Source organism: Chionomys nivalis, chromosome 13 (assembly GCF_950005125.1).
Source record: "Chionomys nivalis chromosome 13, mChiNiv1.1, whole genome shotgun sequence".
Taxonomy (NCBI): domain Eukaryota; kingdom Metazoa; phylum Chordata; class Mammalia; order Rodentia; family Cricetidae; genus Chionomys; species Chionomys nivalis.
The window spans coordinates 42,897,973-42,911,785 of NC_080098.1; the positions used below are offsets into that span (position 1 = coordinate 42,897,973).

General features: G+C 41.1%; 1 protein-coding gene across 2 annotated transcripts; it reads left to right on the forward strand.

Annotated features, from left to right (window-relative positions):
• Positions 1–1,009: 1,009 nt before the first annotated feature.
• On the forward strand, positions 1,010–13,584 carry Slc17a2 (solute carrier family 17 member 2). 2 transcript variants are annotated; one of them, XM_057787881.1, is made up of 11 exons: positions 1,010–1,037; positions 2,897–3,108; positions 5,473–5,706; positions 5,817–5,904; positions 8,846–8,932; positions 9,955–10,073; positions 10,188–10,349; positions 10,804–10,936; positions 11,022–11,169; positions 11,910–12,000; positions 13,450–13,584. In XM_057787881.1, exons 1-11 carry the CDS (start codon positions 1,010–1,012, stop codon positions 13,582–13,584), a joined length of 1,437 nt encoding a protein of 478 aa, XP_057643864.1. The 2 variants fall into 2 exon arrangements, with proteins under 2 accessions (XP_057643864.1, XP_057643865.1); XM_057787882.1 differs by lacking the exons at positions 1,010–1,037; positions 11,022–11,169 and having other exon boundaries at positions 2,938–3,108; positions 13,450–13,573.
• The last annotated feature ends 229 nt before the right edge of the window (positions 13,585–13,813 follow it).

A 13,813-nucleotide genomic window follows, 5' to 3' on the forward strand; every position in this document is an offset into this window, starting at 1 on the left:
CAAAACTATAGAGAAACCTTGTCTCGAAAATAAAAAAAAACCAAACAAACAAACAAAAAAAAAAAGGATATTGTCATCGCAATAAAATGCTCATTGATTGTTTTTAAGTTCTTTTTTAAAATTGTTTTTATTGAGCTATATATTTTTCTCCATTCCCTTCCCATAAAGAATATTTTAATCATGGAAGGGAAGTCAAGCTTGAAGCAGCTGCTCAGATTACGTCAGTCAGAAGGGAGTGATGCATGCATGCTAGAGCTCAACTTTCTCTTTCCACTCTTATGCAGTCCAGGGTTCCCTGTCTAGGGAATGGTGCCACTCACACTGGATGAAACTTCTCATCTCAGTTAGCATAATCAAGATACTCTCACACGAGGCTACCCATAGGTCCATCTTCCCAGGTGATTCTAGATTCTACAAATTGGCAATTAGTGCTGACCATCACAGCCTGGGAAGGTCATGCAGCATCTTCAAAGAAAATGCAACAGAGCATGATACTTGTCCAGAGAGAACAAGAAAATGGTCAGGATGAGAGTAAAGGCTGCTCTGGAACCTTCATCTTTAGCTCTTGAACTGAAAAGTCCTTTTTGTATGTCCTATAAGTAATGATGCTTCCTAGCATTGCATAGGATCTCTGTGGTTTGATAAAGCCTTTGTGGCTTCCTTCTTTCAGTTTTTATAGTACCACACAGAAAGAAAATGTATTCAAGAGATGAAAACATGGGTGACTACAGAATTTAAACAATTTGCTCTAAGGATTTCCAGTCAGATTTCCTTATAATAACGCAGTCTGCTGAAAGCATAGTCAGAATCTGAAAGAGAAAGAAAAACAAATGAACAACAGATGTCCACCTCTTCCTGATCCCTAGAGGAGGCAGCATTGGCAGGAGGAGGCCGTGTGTCATGTCCTGCATGATGTTCTTCTCATAGGTCACAGCCTGTCGTGGTTACAGTGATCTGGAGCAGCGGGGAACTCCACCACAGAGTGCACATCATTCCCCAGAGAAGCAAAATGAATGAGAAGTCAACCAACAGGAAAGGTAAGGCCACTGTCCTCCTTTGCAGGTCGTTATAGAAGACTCGGTACCTGGCTCCAGCTCCTTCACCTTCGCCAGCTGTCCTCTCCCTGCCTTTCCCTATACTTCTCCTCTGGATGCTCTTAGTGAACTTCTGATTCCATTTCAGCCTTCTGAGGGCTGGGATTAAATGAAACAGACCAAGCCTCCATCTCAAACTGTCACCTTCTACCTTACGGTTAGGAGACACTGTGGATTAATCTGGCAGAAATTGAACCAAATGATCAATAAATCCTGTATGTAAGGAGTGCAGTGAGTTTTGAGGAAGCGATTTTAAAGCAAATTATCAATTTAGGAACAGATCCCTGCAGAACACACTTGCCAAACGGCTGGCCACTTCCTCTGAGTTTGGAAACTCAAATTGATATTGAAATAATTCATTTGTAGCTCTACCCCTCAGGCTAGTTGGAGATTTCATCCATGTATTTTTCTGTTTCTTCACAGACTCCGTTTGTGTCCCACAACTCTGTTTTCCAAATATGCAGGGGGAAAAAAGCCTACCCCATCAGTCACATGGAAATCCTCCTAATATGGGCCCATTGTTTTATTTTATTGGAAATAAATATATAATATCAGTACATACACTATATATACATATATTAGAAATATGCTGAATGTGTAAATATATACATGTGTGTTATACAGCCATAAATTTAGCAAAATTGTTTCTGCATATTTGTCTGAAAAGCTGAAGAACCATGAAGGCAGGGTCTAGTAACACGCGGGGGAAGAGGAGTCAATAGAGTGTTCAGCGTACTGTGAAGCATCGGCTCTCACCTGCAGTCCCAGATGTTCCAGGGGCTGAGCTGGGGTGTCCCTTGAGCCTACGAGTTCCAGACTAGCTTGGGCAACAAACTAAGACCTTGTCTCAAGGAAAAGAGGAAGCAGAGAACTGGGCTAGTGAGGGAGAAAGTTAAGAATGGAGAAGGAGAAGCAGATTATTTCTCTGAGAGTTCAAAGGAGAGTCCTCAGACGGGGAAGTAGTATCTCTGAAAGGAAGCAGTCAGTGTGTGATCTCACAAGCCCTGTGAGAACTAAACATGCTAAATAAGATGAACCACTCATTTGCAACTCCCTGCCATGCAGGAAGTTGTTGGCATTCGTGGTTGGCTCTGCCTTGTTTCCCCAGTCTCTTATTTTGAAGCAGTGTTAGCATGAGACCCTTGAATTAAGGTTTTCCTTTTACTCATCAGCTGTCTCTAAAAGAAGGCCATATTTGCACTATTCCAAACTCATCACAATCATTCTAGTAAAGCTAGCAAAATAATATGGCAATGGGGTTTGGAGGCAATATTATTTTGGTGAAAAGGGGTCATTGGGATTAGCTGGGTCTGATAACAACTGGTCTGTAGTTCCGGTATCATGGAGGGCTGAGGCAGGAGAGACTGCAAGTTCAAGACCTTCATGGCCTTCATGAGCTACAAAGTAAATCCAAAGCCAGTCTGGGAAACTTAAGGAGACCAGTCTCAAAAGCATTCTAAAAAATGCCAGAGGGGTGGGTTGAAGTTCAGTGGTAGATTGTTTGTCTGATAAGCACATGAAAAGCCAGGATTTAATCTCCATCATAAGAAAGGAAGGAAGGAGGGAGGGAGGGAGGGAGGGAGGGAGGGAGGGAGGGAGGGAAGGAAGGAAGGAAGGAAGGAAGGAAGGAAGGAAGGAAGGAAGGAAGGAAGGAAGGAAGGAAGGAAGGAAGGACGAAAAACAAAAAGAAAAACAAATAAAGCAGGAGTCATGTGACCCGAGTTCTGGCAGACTTAACTGCGGAGGAAATGCAAACAGCGACCTGCTTTAGGGTGCTCACCGTGTAACTCTGTGCTTCCTAGATTCAGGTTTCTGCTCCTTGCGCTATGGACTGGCTCTCATCATGCACTTCTCCAATTTCACCATGATAACGCAGCGTGTGAGTCTGAGCATTGCCATCATCGCCATGGTAAACAGCACCCAGCATCAAGACCCAGCTAACGTATCCATGGACAGCCCTTTGACCGACCCTCTCGGTAACTGGAGCACAAGCATCAAGGACTTTAGCGCGCGGGTGAGTGCGGTAGAGAGAAGGTTCTTAGATGAGAGAAAGCAGCAGTGAAAAAAAGGAAGAACCTGGATGGGAGGTTTTAGTCTTAGCTCTGCTGGGTGTGGAATTCAGCTGTAAACTGCAAGATCTGAAATTATTTTTGAGGCCTTTCTTGATGCTATGATAGTAATAATCATTCTTTGAAGTAATATTATAGACAAGTTGTAAGAAAATGTTAGCAATTTAAAAATAGGACAAATAAGCTACTTGGGTATCTTCAGAGAAAGACTAGTTACTCCCTAGGGAAACCCTTCTGTGTTATCCAATTGTGTCTGAGTCCCTGCAGCTTTCATCATTTTTAGCTATTTATAGCTCTTCAAATTCTATATGAATAGTAGAAATGCTTATGATTCTAGTCCCCTGGAGAATCAGTCTCCCCTCTTCTCCAGTCAGCAGCTCCCCTACTGTGGCTGAATAAGGCGGTTTGTCATCTACTTAAATTCCATTTCAGCTTAGATATGTGTGGTTCTTTTCCTTCTCTTTTTCACAAGCTGCCACTTTTTTTTTTTTACCATTTTCCTCATCAACCATTGAGTTAAACAATCCCTCTATCACTCGTTCATCCCGTCTATGTAAGAGCCATAAAGATACCCTATTTCTGCAAGCATCCTTTATCCTCTCACTTCCTACACATTCCTACTGTCATCCCTATAATTCATGGCTTATGATTGTTTTATATTTCACCTACCCATTCACACTCCTGGGTTTGGGGACCCAGGGCACCTTCAAGTTAACTGACATGTATCTGGACACGCTGTGCTCCACCAGAGCCTGGTCCTCCTCCTCAGAACACACCCATCCATAAATGGTCCAGAAAAGTCTCTGCTCAGAGCCAGCCCTGTCACTGTCAGTATGAGAGCACTTTATATCCCAGATGCCGTAAGCCCAGTTTCCTTTCTTCCTTGTTGTCTTTGCACAAATCGCAAGCATCCTTCAAAAGATGGCTCGAGATTGTTCCCTCTCTTGGACCTTCCCAAACTATCTTCCCTTCCTCAAATTTTCTGTTCTGTTTATGTTCATCCTCAAATGTTAATTCTAATATGAATCATAGTCTGAATTATAATAATCCTCTTTCTTTCTTTCTTTCTTTCTTTCTTTCTTTCTTTCTTTCTTTCTTTCTTTCTTTCTTTCTTTCTTTCTTTCTTTCTTTCTTTCTTTCTTGAGACAGGGCCCCTCTCTATAGCTCTGGTTGTCCTAGTATTTGTTATATAGACCAGGCTGGCCTCAAACTTACAAAAATCTGCCTTCCTCTGCCTCCCTAGTGCTGGGATTAAAGGCAACTCCTGGCTGGTAAAAATTATCATAAGTGAATAAAGTATTTCTTATTTTACACTCTTTGGTGATCTAATTTATAATATGATTTCAGATCTAGATATTCAGAGACTATCAAAATTAAGTATTGAACTATGTGAGAATTTATTAATTCATAATGTATACCTTAGTAACTTAACTTGGCTCTTCCAGTCAGATGGTCCATAACTAAACTTAATTTTTTTTCAGTCAGGGGTTGATAAGAAATCAGCAAAATTGTATTGACTTTATTCAGTGAGAGCCAGTGGTATTCAGGTTTTAAAGGAAGTTCTTGAATAAAGCAAGGCATCCTGCTGTGGTTGGTTACTGTTTCTATTTTTTCACCTCTGTAACTGGTCATCTTTTTCTTAAAGATTGTTTATTTTTATTTTCTGGGTGTGGGCCTCTGTCACTATGTATGTATGTCCTCCACCTGGCATCCACAGATGCCAAAAGAACATCAGATCAACTGGAACTTAAGTTACAGTTGTGAGCCACCACATGGGCTCTGGGAACTCAGTTCGAGTCTTCTGCAGGAGCAACTCATACAGTTAACAATTAAGACATCTCTTCAGCTCAACCCCACAACTGTGTATCTTTCTCTCCTTTTTTTCTTATGTTTAAAACTTTCCTTTTCTAAGGGAAACAAATTGGGGATAGAGTTGATTATTTGTAAAACAATCAAACAAAAATCATAAGTTAGGTAATATTTTGAGAGAGGAAAAAAAACCTAAAACCAAAGTAACTATTGTTATAATAGAATCTCTTGGATACCCAACAACTGTGAGCATAAAGTAGATTTTTTTTTTTTTGGTTTTTTTTTCAAGACAGGGTTTCTCTGTGGTTTTGGAGCCTGTCCTGGAACTAGCTCTTGTAGACCAGGCTGGTCTCGAACTCACAGAGATCCGCCTGCCTCTGCCTCCCAAGTGCTGGGATTAAAGGCGTATGCCACCACCGCCCGGCTCATAAAGTAGATTTTCAAGTCAGGATGTCTTAGCAGAGAGGGTTCCCCTTCTCACCCTTTTTCTTTTTTTCCAGGCTGCCGTTTATCAGTGGAGCCCAGAGACTCAGGGCATCATCTTCAGCTCTATCAGCTATGGAATCATACTGACTCTAATACCAAGTGGATATTTAGCAGGGATATTTGGAGCAAAGCAGATACTTGGTGCTGGTTTGCTCATCTCGTCCCTGCTCACGCTGTTTACTCCACTGGCTGCTGACTTTGGGGTGATTTTAGTCATCATCATTCGCACAGTCCAGGGGATGGCCCAGGTATCCAGATGTTTTATCAGACTGAGTGGGATACATCTGCAAAAAAACAAAAAACAAAACAACAAACAACAACAAAAACAAAAACATGATCTTAATGACTTTTCTTGCAGGGAATGGCGTGGACTGGTCAGTTTACAATTTGGGCAAAGTGGGCTCCTCCACTTGAACGCAGCAAGCTCACCAGCATTGCTGGCTCAGGTGAGGATGTATAACACAGCAAGGAATTTAGATTTGGTCACAGTGGTTTTGAGGAGCCATTGAAGAATCATGAATGCACCACTCCTATTTGTTAACGCCAATTACTACATTATAATGTTCTTGGTGGAGACTTCAGAGCAGCTTGTAGACCTGAGAATATGTATGTGAAGAATAGAGCTGAGATCCTATCAACCTCACTCGTGTCCAGCACAAGCCATATCCTGCTCTCTGTTCCCTCCTGTTTGCTTCTCCATCAGCATGGTCAGTACTTCCTCTAGGTCAACTTCCCACAGCTAATCTTCCTTCTCTGGCTGGATTTCTTTTCTTTGTATCAACGCTGATTTGTCTTTTGTACTGTTGAGGCAATTGTTTAGTCTCCCAATTACTATTAATATAACCTTTTCTGCTCCTATCTCCCATTATAGTTTTATTATCATATTTATATTCTATATCACTTTTCAAATTAAAGACATACAGTGGTGTCATGAAATCAATTTAGTAGCAACAAAGCCTGGAATTTAACATGAAAATTTATGGAGAGGATAGTATAGGGTGGGAGAATAGAATAGAATAGAATAGAATAGAATAGAATAGAATAGAATAGTTGCTGCAAATAATGGATGAGAATGCTTCCCTTTCTGCACTGAAAGATGGGCATGCTAGGCTCTTCCGAAGGCTCATTCAAAAATGATAGCAGAACAGTTGCAATGCTACTGCTCTTAAGAAGTGTGACCTTTCTCTTGAAACTGTAGGTAATGGAGAATAAAAATCACTAATAACTTACCCTTTGTTTTAGCTATGCTGTTTATTTTAATAGCAGATATGCTCTCATTTATTTTGACTTTGGATGGATCAATATATAATTCTCTGATATATTTTTCTATTTACTGTCGATATTAATACAAACTTAAACATGTGCTTGAGTAATGCATAGTTAATGATAACTATCAAGAAAAATAGGGTCATTAATATTTCCAGTCCAGTGGAATCTAAAAATCAGCCTGGAGGTAGAATAAAGACAATGAGCCTAGTTCTTATCCTACATACTCCTGTAGAGGCACAAACAGTTTTGCTTTAATAACCTTGGTATGCCTTTCTGTAGACTAAACACTTAATATTGAGTGGCTCATGAAGATAATTGGGGGAGAAAGGAAAGTTAAAGACTGCCTACAAAGCATGGAGGCTTAATAGGACAAATAGAAAAAAATTAAAAATGTTATTGTCAAATGAGCTCGAGGCTGTAGATATAGATTGTCAGAAATGTTGATCTCCATTTTACCCAATAAAAATATTTTAAAGAACAATATATCAGAAGCAAAAATAAAGACATACATTTGTAGGTTAAATACCATGTCTTTGTTCATCCCGTCCTTTGTAAGAATGAAAATTGTGCACAAGGAGACCGAAGTTCAGAGTCAGGGCTGAGAAAAAGAATACAGTGTTCACCCAGAATGGAAAGTGACAGCACAATCTCATGGGCTCTCAGAAATAGATCTGTGCGTACAGCCTTCTACTCAAGTCTATGTTACTTTTCCCCTTGGATATGGGAGAGATAAATCAGCAACTAATGAATGATATTTTTATATGTTTGCAAAGGAAAAGGCAATTATAACATCATTTTAATATTTTGTCACAGGGAGACTATATATCAGTGACAAAATACTTGGCTAGCAAACACAAGGTTCTGAGATCAGTCCCAGAAGCATACTCAAAAGAAAAAAATATCTGATTCTAAAATACCCTTTTTTAAGGCTTTATCTGGAACAAGAAATTGAGAAAACAGAAAACAAATTCTGGAATTGCATAATATTGGTGCAGGAAGGTGTCTTGAAGATGATCTGCTCCAACTGCTGGTAAAAAGCAGCCTACATATGAGATTTGGTCTTGTTTGTTTCTTGGCTGGCCGTGAGAGTGCTACCACACCACCCTGCAGAACTGATTGCAATAAAGACCAAGACTGTATGATCTACAAACCTGAAAATACTAATGACCTATCTCTCAAACAGAAACCTCTGAAACTATACATTTGTTTCAGGTGCACTCAATATTTGTGTAAAATCTGTGTTAAGGGACTGTTGAAAGGATGAAGGAAGAAATAAAAACCTACAACTCTTGTCTCAAAATTTAGTGACTCAAACAATAAAGTGATATTTGTTTCCTTAAAAAAAAAAAAAAAAGAATAGAATAGAATAGAATAGAAAGAATAGAATACATTGGATTGTATTCATATTGCACAGGTGACTATTAGCTAATGAAACCTTTCCGAGGTTTGTATGTGTGATTGTATGTTCAAGTGTTTATGTACACTAGGTATATGTAATATTGCTATGTTAAATGCATTTCCTACCTTGAAAAGCAAGAGTCTGTAAATACAAGCTGTAATTGTTGTTTTGTTTATTTGGCTGTTATTTATTTGACACAAGTTTTAGTAGATAGCCATAGCTGGACTGGTACTCTAAATGTAGCCCAGAGTGGCCTCAAATTCGTGTTACTCCTCTTTCCTGAGACTCCTGATTCCTGGAATTACAGGTATGTGCCACCACGCCTGGCTGTTGCTATCAGCATTGACCCCAGGTTCCAGTTGTAATCTAGTTGGAATACATTTATAAGAGTAAATTTTCCTCATGATTTGCTTACAGATTAGGCTAAAATCTCTTTGAAGGTAGGGACTGTACCTTTTTAATTTTGGTAAGTTGTACTTGGCAAAGAGTTTCTATGTCAAACTGAATAGTTAGAGTTGGTCACACTGCTATTAAGGAGCGACTGAAGTAAACTATTGCTTATTACAATACTCGCTGTTTCATGTGACGTTGGGAGAGTCTTGTGAACAGGAGTGAATCCCCACCCAGCAATTCCAAATCAGCTACCTCACTGTGAGGACAGCGTCCACGTTCTAGCCATTGCTATTTCCATAGCTGATTTTTCTCCGTCTTCTCTTTAGGGGCAGCATTTGGGTCCTTCATCATCCTCTGTGTGGGGGGATTAATCTCACAGGCATTGGGCTGGCCTTTTATCTTCTATATCTTTGGTGAGTCACTGTCTCTTAAATCATAATTTAACTTTAAATCATACTTCTATTTTTCAGTCATTGATTTTAAGACATACATTACTTGCACCCTCCCAGTGTTTTTTATTAAATGAAAAATGATGAAGAATGTTGAGCATTGGTAGCTTTCTTAACGTAGTTCATGTGTCTTCGTCTCACACCTTCCCAGTGGTTTGGACAATCCACGTGCACAGGGCAGATGAGGTCACTCTTCACATTCCAGCTTCTGAAAAATCAGTTATAGTGCCTATCCTGCCTTCCACACGTACCTCCCCAGTATCTCTACCACCATATGCAGTGCCTGGCCTTGGGACTCTGTACAGTTAAAACATCAGAGCTGGTTGAGTGCACCTTCAGTTTGGGAGGGATTTAAAGAACATTAGTCCCCAAATCATTTAACATACAATATTTTGAAATGACAAAAATCCCAATAAGTAGACAACTTTCTGCAGTTTGTTCTTTTGTTTTAGCCCTATGATGTTAATCACAGTCATTTTGTTTCATGTATATTAACCAGGCATGGAAGGGTTTCTCTTCCTGGGACTCCACAAGGGATTTATAGTTTGAATACAAATTGCAATCTCTTGCAAACATATTAGAAATAATTCTGTGCTACAATGGCTGACTTTATGGCCAGTAGTTTCATGTGTGCATAACTACTTTTCCCTTCAGTCCTGACCATGCAAACCAAAACAAGACGATGACATGTGTGCTCAGAAATTGCTGTTAGGACCACATGAGTTTAAACACTGGATCCCCAAGCCTCAGCTGTGCTGTGATTTATTCATGCCCACATTATCTCCAAGATTCTGGACAAAAAGCAACTCTCTGTTTGAGAGTTGGCATCTAAAATGGTTCAGTTAATGCGTTCTGTAGGGTGGAAAAGAAGGTAAGGGAAATTCAGGTTTTTATGGTAGAATAATCCTAAGTTGATATTTCAGACAAGACCCTATTCTTCCAAAATATAAATCTACCATGAAAGTAACTTCATTCCTACTTCCCAGGTAGCATTGGCTGTGTCTGCTGTGTCCTGTGGTTCACAGTGATTTACGATGACCCCATGAATCACCCATGCATAAGTGCGAGGGAAAAGGAACATATCACATCCTCACTGGCTCAGCAGGTATACCACACCCTCTCCTTCCAACCCATGGGTCATGCAGAGGTCTGCAGAGCACTGTTCGTAGGGAGATCATCTATCTTAATGCCGATATTGGTTGATTTTTTTTTTTTTCAGTCTAGTTCTCCCAGAAGATCCATCCCCATCAAGGCAATGGTCAGATGCCTGCCACTGTGGGCCATTTTCATGGGGTTTTTCAGTCATTTCTGGCTGTGCACCATAATCTTAACATACCTACCGACATACATCAGTACGGTGCTCCACGTTAACATCAGAGACGTGAGTACACTCCTCTACTGTGACCCTGACAATAGTGACTGTGGTGCTATGCTGTCCGTTATATTCCAGTGGATAGAATCATTTAACTTTCACAATGATGGTGACAAAGACAATGTCATGATTCCCATTCCACAGCAGTGGAATTGAACCCTCGGAGGTGAGATAATTTGCTTTGGGTTATGTGACTACCGCATGGCGGAGCTGCTGTGCACCTGGGTTCTTAATCACCATGGTCTTCCGCAACTCGCACTGGTTCAGAAGTTTCCCCTAGAAATTGGCATAGCTCTTCTTAGGAGTTGACTGTCTTACCTAAGACAGCGCTCTTTCAGTGGGACAAAGGTGCTAGTTTCCCTCAAACAACTTGGAGTGGTGGAGGTTAGGCAGAGATGGTCTGTGATAAATGCTGGCGCCTCGCACTGCTCTGTGATGTTCTGTGTCCATTTCCTTCTTTCAGAGTGGGGTTCTGTCCTCCCTGCCTTTTATTGCTGCCTCAAGCTGTACAATTTTAGGAGGTCAGATGGCAGATTTTCTTCTGTCCAGGAATCTTCTCAGCTTAATCACAGTTCGAAAACTCTTTTCATCCCTGGGTAAGGATAGGTGTGTGGATTCAGGTAACCAATCCCTTCTTTTGTGGGATTTGAGAAGCTTCTTGACTGTGTCCTTATTCTCCAGGGCTCCTTCTTCCATCACTCTGTGCTGTGGCCCTGCCCTTTGTGACTTCTAGCTACATAGCAACTATTGTTTTGCTGATACTCATTCCGGGAACCAGCAATTTCTGTGACTCCGGGTTCATCATCAACACTCTAGATGTTGCCCCCAGGTAAGGGCTTGCCTGTTGACTTTATCAGACCTCCCGAGTGCTGGTAGATCTCAGCCGACAATGCCACTGTGCAAAGCCTGTCTGTTGTTGACGTGCCCTAAATCAAAGTGGAATGACAGATAACTAGAAATGTTGGTTCACAGCATGGCCATGTGTCTCATTCCTGGCTAGATAAAAGTTTTTCAAGTTTCCTGATAAGAGATTAGACTGTGTGTTTTGGGAAAAGGCCACAGACATCTGTTTTGGAAATATTCAGGGTTTTTATCCTATCAGCCACCAGACACGGACTACTCACCAATGCTAACACATACTCATAAATCAATGTATGTCATCATCACAAGTACATTAGGTGGATCCTAGTATGCCCTTCTAATTCAGGGAGAGGAGACAAGGTATAGCCAAGGGTATGCAATATATGTCTGCGATCACACAAGGACAGAACCAGGACCTGAGGCAGAGAGTGGCCTCTGTCCGCATCCTGTCTCTTATACAAACTGCCTTCTGCACCAAGCAGTGTGACGGAAACACTCAGCTCCCACAGAGATCCTGTCTCTGGTTATTCTATTGATTCAGTGAACAGATAATTTCAGAGCTGGTAAATAGATGACATCTCTTTGGATGTCTTTAGTCATAAAAACTGCGCTAATCCAAGTGACCCAGCCGTTAAGAAATGTGTTTCACGAACGTTCAAGTGCTGCAGGCGTCCCAGTGCTTTCTACATAAAATCGTCTCCTCCACAGATACGCGAGCTTCCTTATGGGCATCTCCAGGGGATTTGGGCTCACTGCAGGAATCATCTCTTCCACCACCACCGGATTCCTCATCAGTCAGGTTGGGCATGTTATTGAACATCTGCAAGTGGCAGGTATTGTTTTAGGCATTGAAAATACACACTGCGCTCTCAAAGATGGTAGGGTTGGCCGGGGGAAGCGAGCATGGATTTGAATACTCAGTTCATGAACACCTCTAAGTCAGACAGACCCTGGCACGCCATGCTTCCCAGGGAAAAAAAAACGAAAGATGAATGTTTCAAAAGGGATAGGCATCGACTTTGTGAAAAACGAGCTGTTTGAGTGCAAATGACAGTTTTTCTATGACTTCGGGGAGGTGGAAAGAGTAAGGGGGCAAGAGTGAGTGACAGATCAGCAACTAAAGACTGGGCTCACAGCCACATAGACGAGAGAGAGGTCTTCACAATGGTGAGAATGAATGAGGTATGTCGAGGATTAATAAGTGATGGAGACAAAAGGAAGGAAGAGGGAGATCATGAGGAGCCCAAATGGATTAATTATAAATGGTTTTCTTTCTTTCTTTCTTTCTTTCTTTCTTTCTTTCTTTCCTTCCTTCCTTCCTTCCTTCCTTCCTTCTTTCTTTTTTCTTCAAGTCGGGGTTTCTCTGTAGCTCTGGAGCCTGTCCTGGAACTATCTCTTGTAGATCAGGCTGGCCTCGAACTCACAGAGATCCACCTGCCTCTGCTTCCTGAGTGCTGGGATTAAAGGCGTGCGCCACCACCGCCTGGCTTATAAAAGGTTTTCAACCTCATAAAAGGGAAAACCAAGCATCCCAGGGGTCAGTTTAAGGACATTAAACTGTAGAGAGAAGAGAATAGCTGTGAGAATTCAGGGAGCACGGGGTGGGAGGTTTGCTCCAAACCTGCAGGTTGGACTTGTGAGTGAGAGGGACAGCAGAAACAGAAGAGTCTCGCTAAGATGAAAGAGTATCAACCTGAGAAGCAAATTTTTTGTTTTGTCTTTAGTTCAGCTAGATGACCTAGATTCCAGGCTAATTTCTGAGGAAATTTATGAGTCCACTATGATGATAATGCCACCAATGAACCATGGTTGGCCTGGCAGGAAGGCTTCTCAAATAGGTCAATTGTAGCTCATACTGCATTAAAAGGTCCTCGTTGAGAGTTGAGCTGGTGAGACTCAACAGCCAAAAAACAAAACAAACAAGAAGGGCATTTAATGATGCATTTCAGTCACAACTGAAAACTTTCATAATTGTTGAAATCCAGATTTCTGGAAAATATCAATATTGTTTCATTTGTTTTTGTTTGAAGAAATAGCTACCACAAAATAGGACCCAATATGCTTTTTTGAGTCATTTGGTTCCCAACAGTTTCATGACCCCTGTTGGCTGAGAAGATGCTAAGTACATTCTGTATTTGCCCCCTAAATTTTTTGTGATTAGTATTGCAATATACAAAGGCAAGGATTTGAATAATTGGTGGTGAATGAATTTATAACATTAATAGTTATTGTGTTTTTCTGTGTTCAGGATTCTGAATCAGGATGGAGGAATGTGTTTTTCCTGTCTGCTGCTGTCAACATGTTTGGTCTGGTCTTTTACCTTATATTTGGACAAGCAGAAATCCAAAACTGGGCCAAAGAAAAGACTCTGACCCGCCTCTGAGGATGTTGGATTGGAGACCCAAATGAAGTACTGAGCCTTAATTTCCTGACATATTTTGCTTATCGCTATTCTTTCTTTGTACTCATGACCACAGACACAGCACTTCTCTACTCTGGTTAGGTGCTAGCTTCAAAATCATATACCCAGGCTGCATTTTTCAGAGTGAGTTAGTCTGGGGTGGAACCCAGGTGCCACTACATTTTAGACTCCCCAGGATCTTTCCCAGCAT